Raw genomic sequence first — 11,263 nt, forward strand, 5'->3', positions numbered from 1 at the left:
AGCGGGACCCGCATCAGGTCAGGTTCACATTCTGTCCCCTGACTCACTTTCCTGTTGGGACACACTCAGACACCGTGAGGCCCTCGGAGAGCCTTCGGCCGTCAGTGGACTCTAAGCACGGTGGGGGGCCCACGGCTGGGCTGAGGACCGACCCTGAAGCAGGGATGGAGACGTGGAAGAAGCTGTTTAAACGCGTGGTGTCTGTGAAAGTCAGGGAGTACGTGAAGGACTACTGTAAAAGGAACGGGCTGCTGACTCTGTCCGTGTTCGCCGTCATCACCGGCTGCGTTCTTGGATTTGCCCTGAGGACGTTCAACCTCTCCACGCAGGTACGAACGGGGAAGAGAAAAGGTGAAATCAGCACCAAGAAGCAAAGAAGTATCAGATTTTAAATAAAAGTACTCTGTTAGATTGTGAAATGTATGAAAGAAGAGCACAAGCGCCTGTAAAACTGTGCTGAGGCATTAGTGAAAGTCAGTTATGCAAGTGAGCGCAACAGGCAACAAGAAGGTCAGGTCAGATCTCAAAACACACAGAGACAGTTTAAATGTCTATAATTACTATAAAACATAAAATTATATAAATATATGTATGTCACTAACTCACAATCAGTGATCCAGAAGAATTTCTGATCTTAAACTTCTCAAATAATTTGGTTTAGTTTCATCACTATTATTTCAAATAATGGGTGAGTATTAAATCTGTTTTTTTTCTGCTTAATATCAGTTTTAAAGAGATGGTTTCATTTTCCCCTTGATGCTGACTTAGTTGTTCTTTAATGTAATTATTTTTGTTGTTAAGTTATTTACCTGATATACAACTGGAAATGAATTTTATCTGCACAAACTAAGCAGATATTCATTGCTCGGTTTGTGCAGTATTTCTTGTTCTGAACTGCTGGTCACGGTAAGGTGAGGTATTCTTAGGAGCTTAATGCTTTTGGACAGGAACTGACTTATTGACGCAACACCAGAATGGTTCTGCAAGGAAATCCTTCAGGCTGAAGGAAGCTTACTGACTGAACAAATAATTACATAAGAATCAATGCAAAGCCAAATCGCCCTTGCAATAGGTCTTTATTGAGTGACTATTCACTTAGATCAATTTGTAGAGGATAGTAGAGTGTAGAAATCCTCTTCAGACATTAAAACAAATAAGATTATGGTAAAAATGTTCAGATTATAAATATTACACAGACAGATAAAAACTTGTATTTGCTGTTGATGATGCTTAGTTATTGTACATCTGTTCAACTGATTTATTAGAAATACTTGAGTATTCAGCCTGTACTCAGGGTCGGTTAGCTCGCTAGCTGAAGCGCTTGGGAGCTATCGATGAATCAATCAAGTTTTTTTACACGGCACATTTGAGCTACAAGGTAGTTCAAAGTGCGTCGCATCATAAAAACACAATTACCACTATCCATATGTCTACAATTGTCCGAATCATCTATTTTGCAAAGAGGTTTCACAATCACTCTGCAGTTCAGTTTTAATTTCTAATGATCATATATCTTCTTCTATAGAAGACAGCCAGGTTGGACCGAATACATAAAAATAAAAATAAAATCTCCAAAATGCAATTATTATGAGCTTTATTTACCTAACTCTGTCTGACTTGTTTGCAGGCAAAGATCTATTTCTCTTTCCCTGGAGAATTATTGATGAGGATGTTGAAGATGTTAATTCTGCCTCTCATCACTTCCAGGTAAGAACCTGTTAAATGCGTTGGACCAAACCTACGTGAGATAAAGTTGTTGGTCAATATTGTCTGAAAAGTTATTATTATTGTGGTATTTTGGCTGCCGAAATTACACCTGCAGTCTTTCATTGTTGGTAATAACAGATAGCAATCTTGATTTTAGCTTAAAAATGTTCACAAAGTTAAATCTGTCAATTATGAACCGAACACAACTGATTTAACGGTTGAGCTTCAAACGGACAGCATGAGAGAAAATCTTCAGCCCAAATAGCTAAAAAAAAAAAAAAGTTGACAACTAGAAAGTAGTTAAAGCTAAAAGAACGTGACAAGTTTGATCTTATGGCTTCTAATCTCCCATCCAGTCTCATGTCTGGCCTGTCGGCCATGGACACGAAGGCCAGCGGCCGCCTGGGTGTCCTGACGATAACGTACTACCTGTGGACAACCTTCATCGCCGTGATTGTGGGGATCGTCCTGGTGCTGATCATTCACCCGGGGACGGGGCAAGAGAAAGACAGTCACCATGGAAGCACGGGCCCCGTCATGACCTCCGCCGACGCTCTGCTTGACCTCATCAGGTCAGCGCTCACACGTTCAAAAGAAAAAAAACTGCTCAGAAATGAACCGACGTTGCTTTGTGAGCAGGATACGAGCGCAAATTAGTAGTTAGAAAAGTTTTACAACTTTGTTCAAGTAGGCAGCGATCCTAATGCTTTGCAAAATGACTCGTTACTCAATTACTTAAGTGTTTAATCACATTAAAATAGCAATATATTGAACTGGGATAATGCAATGGAGCACAGCGTACTGCTCCAGTATGAAGTGGAATGGTTTCCACTTCCATTCCATTCCATTTCTCTTTTCTTTTTTTACAAAAAATCCAACTGTTTTGTGTCTCTGATGTTTCTTAGAAAACATTAGTGAATAAACAGCATCACGATGACAGAGCGACACAGCGTGGATTTGTTTAAATCAAAATTAAGCTACAAAAACACACAAATGAGTCATCCCACCCATGAAAAAATTAAAAATACGCCAACAACTACTAACCTTTTACTGCTAACATTTTTCAGAGAGCATTAATCAGAGAAGCAGAGAAAATCTGTCGATGGGAAGGCTATTATTTTATTACTGTATGAACTTGAAAAATACGATCCTTGTGAATGAAGTTCAAAAACAAAACCTTGGTTTAAAAAGCATTCTCATGAATACCGATTTAAAGTTGGAAAAATAAGGCATGAAGACAACTAACTACTCCGAAAAATAACACTTTAACGTCTTGAAGCGTGGCTTGAACCTCGTTTCCTGAGCAGGGACAAGATGGTCAGTTTTCACGGGAAGATAGATGATATACAATCACTGTAAAAAGAAAAAAGAAAACTGTAGAAGGATGCAAAAGCATCCAGACAAGTGAGGAGTTCAAAACACTCAGCCAGAGCTGCATTGGAAGATTTTAAACCAGAATATCTTTGTGTGTTAGAGTGACCTAGTCAAAGTCCAAGCCTAAATACAATTGATAATCTGTGACCAGACTTGACAATTCAAAATTCAGAAGATTCAAACCATGCATTTTTTTTAACTGCACTTCTGTAAATGCAGTAGGTACAGTGATTCTTATGGCTATAATGCAAGAAAATGTGAAAATGTTAATGAACAGAAACACACAAGAAAAATAACCTGCACACAGGTTAAGCTAGCAGTCAAGTTTTTGAGTTGTCATAGGAAGCTGGAGTACCCAGAGAGAAGCCATGCATGCACAGGGAGAAACCAGAACATGACTCAAACTCACCTTCCATTACAGTTTACAGAACCGAAATGTTAAAGGAAAGCAGAGAATGGGATTTCCCCTAAAACATCTGCGAGCGCCTCCTTCAAAGATGGTAGCCTACGACTAAACAGCATGGTGGCACATTTGAATTGAAATTAAATGAAAATCCAGTAAAATATCTTGGTTAAGTGACCGTTTTAGCACAGTGTCATTAAAGGAGTGAGACATAATTCCTGAAGAATAACTGCAGCATCACTTCTACGCTGCAGTTGGGTCTAAAAATACGGCAATTATTTGTGATCTGCTAAGCCTGAAGCTTCCCAGAAGCTCTTTGTGCAGCTTCACTACGGGAGAAAGAAGTCACAGCGTGCTCCGGCTTACGGCCCGGCTCTCCAGGCCCGGCGCGACTAATACCCTCGTCTTAAAACTAATTATACTGCAGAGATGTGCGGTTTGTACTTTTCAGCCATGTTACGTGTCTGATGACGTAGCTGCAGGGCCCTCTGACGCCTGCTGTATAAATAAATGCAGTCCCAAGACAGGCTGCTGCCTCGACCTGTAAACCTCTTACTGCTGTTTGGGGTAATTTAAGTGGATCCTTTGTTCTGCTGTCGTCAGGAAAAAAAACAAGAGTTCACATGTGACTAAATTAATCTAAGTATAAATACAAAGAATCAGGATTGCAGGTAGCCACAAGATTTGTAGGGAAAATATGCTAATAGGATCAAAATAAAACTTTTTAAATGTAAAACTATGAATGGTGAAACACGTTGAACACATAGTTCATAACCTAACTAACCTTTTCACCTTCCGGCAAGACAATAATCTAAACACACTGTTAATGGAGCGGTTTGGAAAAGCAAATGCATAGCCTAGCCTAGCCTAGCCTAGCATAGCATATTTATGTGCTAGACTGGCCCAGTCAAAAACTTGCTGTAATTGAAGCAAAATATTAATCCACAAAAACTTGACTTTGAGGAGCAGGATGCCACTTCTGCCAAGTCTGTGTCTTTTTTACTTTCTTTTAATATTTATGGTACATTGTAGTTTAATGAAGAAATGTGTTTTTCATATGAATGTTTACATCTGCAAACAGAATATGCAGATGGCTTTTATAATTACAAAACCTGAAAAAAACAAAACAATCGTTTAAGCCATTAACGTGCATTTCTAATGTAAGATTCATAATCTTAATCTCACACACACAGAAAAGAAAATGCAACAGACTCATATGTTTTGCCAGGAATTTTTATTTTTTTAATCTTATTTTGCAAGTGTACTAAAAAATATTTCTGCAGTGTTTTAACCTGTGGTTTTATGTTTGTTGTCTTCTCCAGGAACATGATCCCATCAAATCTAATTGAAGCTACATTTCAGCAGGTGAGAGGCAAAAAAAAACACAGAACACCTTAAAAACTAATGCCAGATGATGGCGACCAGTTTAAATCTTAAATTTTATTTTTGTTTCAGTATCGGACGGACCTGGTGCCAAGTGTGCAGAGCTCCAACGAGAAAGAGTCTCAGGCCAACTTTGTCTACGTCATGCCTGATTATCACAACCCCCGACTCGGCCACCCTGTTTTCCTGGAGATCACTCCCGCGCCCGACATCAAGTATAAAATCGTTCCCAGTACGAGCAAAGGCATGAACGTGTTGGGGATTGTCATCTTCTCAGCTACCATGGGTAAGAGATTCACCTCCAAACTAAAACCAAAATAAAGGAGGAAAAAAGAGATCAGAAACAATGGCGTAACTTATAAATGTAATCTTACTCGAAATATGTTGTTTTGTAGCATTTCTTTGTAACCGTTTGATATCTTCTCTGTTACTTCCTCACTGTCCCACTATTTAGTAAACAGAAGAACAAGAAAAGAGTTTTACAGAGGTTTTATTAGTTGTCGAATTGCCTTTTAAGTGATCTCCACAGGCTTCGTTTCTGGAGTTTTAGCCAGGCAGCTGCTGTCATTGACTCTATTCTTGATTTGATTGGAGACATTGTCCATTTGAAGGATCCACTTTGCACACAAAGTGTATTTTCCTGATGCTGTTTCAGTACTCTAGCATGACGTTCTGTCCTTGCGATGCAACTTATGAAATTTCCTGCTGCAGTAAATCACCTACACATGATGCTGCCTCCTCTGTACCCTGTTGTGTTGCTTTTGGCATAATGGCTTCTTCTCTGCTGAGTGAACTTTTATCCAGTGTGAGTGAAAGACTGGCTTCCCTGAGGATAATGACTATTTCACCATCTTCAGTCAGCATCTTTACACCATATGTACCATATGTGGTACAGAGAGTGAATCTTCCTCAACAGTTTGAGGAACTGTTGAGTTCCTCTTTTGAACATTCTCATTGTGTCTTTAATGGGACTTAATTGAACAGATAAATGTGGTTTTTTTGGGGCTTTTGGAAATGGTCCTGACTTTTTGGAGATCCACAACGCTCTTCCTTTTATTTTCCCACGATGTCACAGTGTGTTTGAGGTGCCGCCTTAAGATTCACACGTGTGGCCACATCAAAGTTAAATCGTGCGATTTTACCTTTAAGTAGCTTACTGAGCATGACATCATCATCTGGGATATCTCAAACTGTTTAAGAGCATCTCAGTCTTGATTTATACAAACTTCTGAATTTGAAGAGACTAATAAAAAATTCTGCCTTTCAGCATAAAAGAAAACCTGAAAATGTGTTTATACACTCGTGAAACAGTAGAAACATCTGCTGACTGAAACAAATGAATCTTCGTTGTGTCTGATCTCAGGTCTGCTGCTGGGGAAGATGGGCGAACGTGGATTGCCGCTGGTCAACGTGTGCCAGTGCATAAACGAGTGCGTGATGAAGATCATTAATGCGGCCATGTGGTGAGTTTGTACTTTCACTCGCATGCATTCTCTTAAAAAAGAGCCATTACTGGCAATCTAATGCATCTAAAAACATCCCGCCGATCACATGGCGGAGCCAGATTAGGTTGAGAAATAAATCTTATCAAAGAAATGGCTGAATGGTGAGCAGAGATGTCTGAGCAGTCCTCATGGCTTCACACGTAATCCTGCTAGAAATGCGACAATGGCGAAGACGAACTTCTAGAAACAAGATTGGTTTCAATTCACCTAACTGGATGTGGTTGGCATTGTGGCCAGCAGAGATCCCCCCCTCCCTACCCCCAACCCTCAATGCAGAACATCACATCCACCTGTGCACCACAGCCATGTGTGATTACGAGCATCTAATTCCAAAGCCACGAGCATTAATCTGCTATTACAGCCTCTGCTCTTCTGAGATCTGGCAGCGGCCGCAGGAGCATTAGCGAGGTCAGCCACCTCTGCTGGATGAAAAGGTTCGGTTCAGTCTGTGTCGCAGTTAATCCCAGAAGTGTTCCGTGAGGTTGAGGTCGGCTTGGTCAGATTGTTTCAAGGCAAACTTGGTAATCCACTGCTTTAAGTATCTGCTTTTGGAGGAAAACCTTTCTTGATGATACTTTTTGCAGACGATGCTGTGGTATTTAAGTAGCAAAAAGGCTAAATACTTTGGTGTGCTGGGATTAAAATGGTACTGATGGATTTATATATTTTGTTCACATTGCAAAATCATCCTAAATTATTTCCAGGCAACGTCCCAGGGACTCTCGTCTTCGCTGACATTTTGGTATTTCCCTCAGAAAGGTTGTTGTGCTGAACTATCGGTGATTTGAAAAGGGTTCTTGCAAAATGTGTTTCTGTTTTTGTCACATCATTGTTTCAGAGCATCAACCCCATTTTAAAATCAGGGAAATATAATCTGAGGAAATACAAAGAGGGTGTATGTCTGGAAAAAAAAAAGTGAAGATGTGTCAGCATGAAGTAGCCTAATAAGACAAAAATGTCCAAATGTGGAGTCCATTTGACAAATGAGCCGTTTTAATCACGGTCACAAAAAAATATGCATTTGAATCTGCATCAGTGAAATAGTGTTAGACACAATTCATTGGTTAGTTGTGTGTTGCATTTAATTTTTCACTACATTTTTTCAGCTCCATTTTTAAACTCTAACGTGAAGCCATGGCAGAATACAATTTACTATATGTCCAGCAGGGGGAGATAAAGCTTAATTTTACCCCTAGTGAACTGTTACAGTCAGTTTATGACAATAATGAAGAAATAAAAGTGTGGAGAAGCTGATGACTTTTCAAAATGCTACTTTGTGACCTATATTCCCAGTAAGATTTTTAGGGACTTTAAAAAAAAATAGAAGACTAATAAAGAAATATTGAGCATGAACAAGCGCAAGTTTTTATTTTTTTTTACATAATTACACAAGTACAATTATGTAGTTTGTGGTCTTCAAAACAATAGAAGAAAGCAAAAAAAACAAGAGCGCTGTATCATACTTTTGCTCTGCGCCATTATGTATTGGTAAGGGCACTGTCTGAGAAAACATAAAAATTTAGATGATAAAAAGATGCACCATCAAAAGGAGGGGATGTTCTCTACAATACCAGAGGGGACTTGGCATTTAATCAACATTTAATTGCTTTGTAATCGGTAGATTCTTTCTTGTGTTTAGGTTGATCAATAAAATGAAAACAAGGTTTCCTCTCTTCTCTTTGCAGGTACTTCCCCTTTGGCATCGTGTTCCTGGTCGCAGGAAAGATCCTGGACATGCACGACCCAGCCCACCTGGGAGAGAAACTGGGCATGTACTTCATCACCGTCCTGGCTGGTCTGTTCGTGCACGGCCTCATCCTGCTGCCTCTCTTCTACTACTTCTTCACCCGCAAAAACCCCTTTGCGTACATCCGAGGCCTGTTGCAAGCCCTCGTCATTGCTCTGGCGACTTCGTCCAGGTGCGAGAGTCGTTGATTCATTCTTAAAATTGAAGAAGTTCAGTTTGACAAAACTCACCTAATTCGCGACTGGCCGTATTTCTCTGTAGCTCAGCCACGCTGCCGATCACAATGAAGTGTCTCCTGGAGAACTGCGGGGTGGACCGGCAGATCGCCCGCTTCGTCCTGCCGGTGGGAGCCACCATCAACATGGACGGGACGGCCTTGTATGAGGCCGTGGCAGCCATATTTATCGCTCAGGTCAATGAGTACGACTTGGACTTTGGCCAGCTGGTAACCATTAGGTGAGGATGGACACTGAGGATACAGTCCTGCCAGGTGTTCTGTTTAGAACCAACTAACATCTTCCATCTGTCTTTTTTGTTGTCCACTGCATCAGTATTACAGCAACAGCAGCTAGCATCGGGGCAGCTGGCATACCTCAAGCAGGCTTAGTTACCATGGTGATAGTCCTGACCTCTGTGGGGTTACCGCCTGCGGACATCTCCCTGATCGTGGCTATCGACTGGGTTCTGTAAGTCTGACCTAACATTTAAGAAAAAAAAAGAAGCAGGTGTTGGCATCTTGGGCAGCGAGTGAAGGTTTTTCTCGCTTGGCGTTGCAGCGATCGGTTTCGGACGATGATCAACGTTCTGGGTGACGCGTTAGCAGCTGGGATTATGGCGCACTTGTGCAAAAAGGACTTTGACAAAGCAGCAGCTGCTGCAGCCAATTCTTCTGCTGGTTCTTCTGTCAGTAAGGAAAGGGTAAGATTTGTTTCTGTTCATTATTATGACCAGCCTGAACTCCTCTGTAGATCTTGACTAAAAAGAAAAGTCGACCTCACTAACTATTATACCGCTGTCTTCTTCCCTCCAGAGAGACACCGTGATCTCGTTTGGCAATCAGAGCGTGGCCATGTCCGATGCGCCTCTGATCGCACACCGCTGCGACTACGTGTTCGAGGTGGATGGGGACAACGTGCTGGAGAGGCCCGTGCCCTGCTACAATCTCTGCCAAGTCTGAGCCCTCCGTGTTACTGAGGGAACTGAAAGGGATTCATGAGATTCATTCATCTCCAGAGGACATACTTGAAGCACAGGGAGCTTAGTTCTGGGAGGGAATACAGTATATCTTCATAGCAAACCGAGGGGTCAAGGCGGAGTGGCTTAATTAACGTATATTTTGCCAGTGCCATGATGAGTTAAGAAAACTTCCTTTACTGTATACACTGGATGAGGGGAGCATATAATGTGAACCTGAAGTACGAATAAACCAGATGTGATACGAGTGAATACCGATCGACCTGTGGTGACAAGCAGATACAAACAGTCCTTATAAAGTTGACTCCGAGTTTGATTGTAAGGTTTTAAGCTGCCTTAATATGAAGCTAATAAATGGGAAGACTTGAATGTTAATAGAAACCGTTTAGAAAACTAAACAGGAAGTTAAGACATTGTATGTTTAAAAAAAACAACAAAAAAACTATCAAAATCAATGCAGAAAAGTTGATTTGAATGTTGAATGTACAGAATCATTTCTGTTTTTATACGTGTACTTTGAGATTTGTGTTTGTTTTGTAATAAAATTCTGCAATACTCCAAGAGAAGATTTTGTTTTTCTCACATTTAATTTTTCTAGAGGTTCTCTGTGTTATCCTCCAGGTAGTATTACCCTTCAGTAATGCACTGTAGTTATTGTGCATATGCTATTTTCAGGACATTTTACAGATCAGATACAAAACACACAATGCTTGCTGTTATTAAACTTTACTATTCAGACTTTTCCCTTTTGATTTCTCTTATTTTACCAAAATAAATAATAATAAAGATTGGTTTAGATTTTTAAAAAATGTTCTTGAATAGCTTCAATAACTTAGGTAAACAGATTGTTAAATTAAAAAAAACATTTAAACATGGCATTTTTAACCTATGACAAAATGCTACAGATGTTCAACAACCACTAAACAAAATTCACAGTAGGCTTCTGAAGACATTTAATTTTAGTAATTCTGTAATTTTCCCACATTTAATGAAGTTAATCAAAGTTAGCAGACATTAATGAACTTGAACATAGTGTTAAACATGTTCATAACAAAAAGAACAAGTCAATAACCCATTAAAAACACTAGAATATGTATCAAGTATAATGGCGTACACTCAAATAAATAAATGCCACTTCCTGTATTTTACACTATTTTATCATATAAATTAAGGCAGACTGCAGAATGTTTCAACTGCCTCTGAAACAAACCTCAACATTTCATACATATCAAACAAGACTGCAGAAAGAAAAGAACAAAAGCACTAACATGTCAGTAAAAAACAGAACCTGTAAAAAAAGAAGTTCAAGACTATCGCCTGCTTTAAGCAAGCCTTAAAATATTGCACAGAGGTAAGGACGGTGACATAAATATGAATATTAGGAAGCAAAATGTCTTATTTTTAAGAATTTATATGAATTTTATAAATCAAATTACCTAAAATAGGGTGGAAACTTACTATTTGAATTCAATTAAGTGTTGGATTTAAAAAGTGGCTTTAAATATAAACCAAACGTCTCTTGGGCCAGTTTCTGTTAAACTTCAATAAAACAAAGTCATGCTGAACTTTTTTACGCCAAGAGCGTTCCTAAATCATTTGACGTAAGCAGAAACATTAAACACAATTCAAACCTCACTCGATAAAAGCAACATCTGCTCACATATGAGCAGATTTTCACATATCATTAAAATATTTTCATGAAATAAAACTTGTCACTTTACCTAACCACAATGAATCAGCCTAGAAAATATTCAATGTGCATCACTCTAAGATTCTTGGAGATGATTCTTGCATCTAATATAGACTAGATTTTCTAATCCTGCCTGACAGAGGCTTAATTTTTTTATTATTATTATTTCTTATGTACCAGAAACTCACTTTCCTCTTGAAATGTCTATGTAGTCTGAACATTTCCCCAAAATTGTCTGAATTGGTTTTGGTCCACTTAAT

The 11,263-nt window shown here is 39.4% G+C and overlaps 1 protein-coding gene and 2 gene segments (V, D, J or C); 2 read left to right on the forward strand and 1 right to left on the reverse strand.

The window, feature by feature from the left end:
* The window catches only part of LOC103458437 (Ig kappa chain V-III region MOPC 63-like), a 35,779-nt gene that overhangs the window by 6,128 nt on the left and 18,388 nt on the right, over positions 1-11,263 (reverse strand).
* LOC103458438 (Ig kappa chain V-III region MOPC 63-like) overlaps positions 1-11,263 on the forward strand; it is a 39,761-nt gene that overhangs the window by 4,323 nt on the left and 24,175 nt on the right.
* On the forward strand, positions 14-10,842 carry slc1a8b (solute carrier family 1 member 8b). Its single transcript, XM_008399245.2, has 11 exons — positions 14-329; positions 1,628-1,707; positions 2,064-2,279; positions 4,807-4,849; positions 4,940-5,153; positions 6,231-6,330; positions 8,058-8,291; positions 8,381-8,575; positions 8,671-8,805; positions 8,896-9,037; positions 9,150-10,842. The coding sequence occupies exons 1-11, from the start codon at positions 165-167 to the stop codon at positions 9,294-9,296; spliced, it is 1,671 nt and encodes a 556-aa protein (XP_008397467.1). The 5' UTR covers positions 14-164; the 3' UTR covers positions 9,297-10,842.

The sequence above is a fragment of the Poecilia reticulata genome, linkage group LG22 (assembly GCF_000633615.1).
Source record: "Poecilia reticulata strain Guanapo linkage group LG22, Guppy_female_1.0+MT, whole genome shotgun sequence".
Classification (NCBI taxonomy): Eukaryota; Metazoa; Chordata; class Actinopteri; order Cyprinodontiformes; family Poeciliidae; genus Poecilia; species Poecilia reticulata.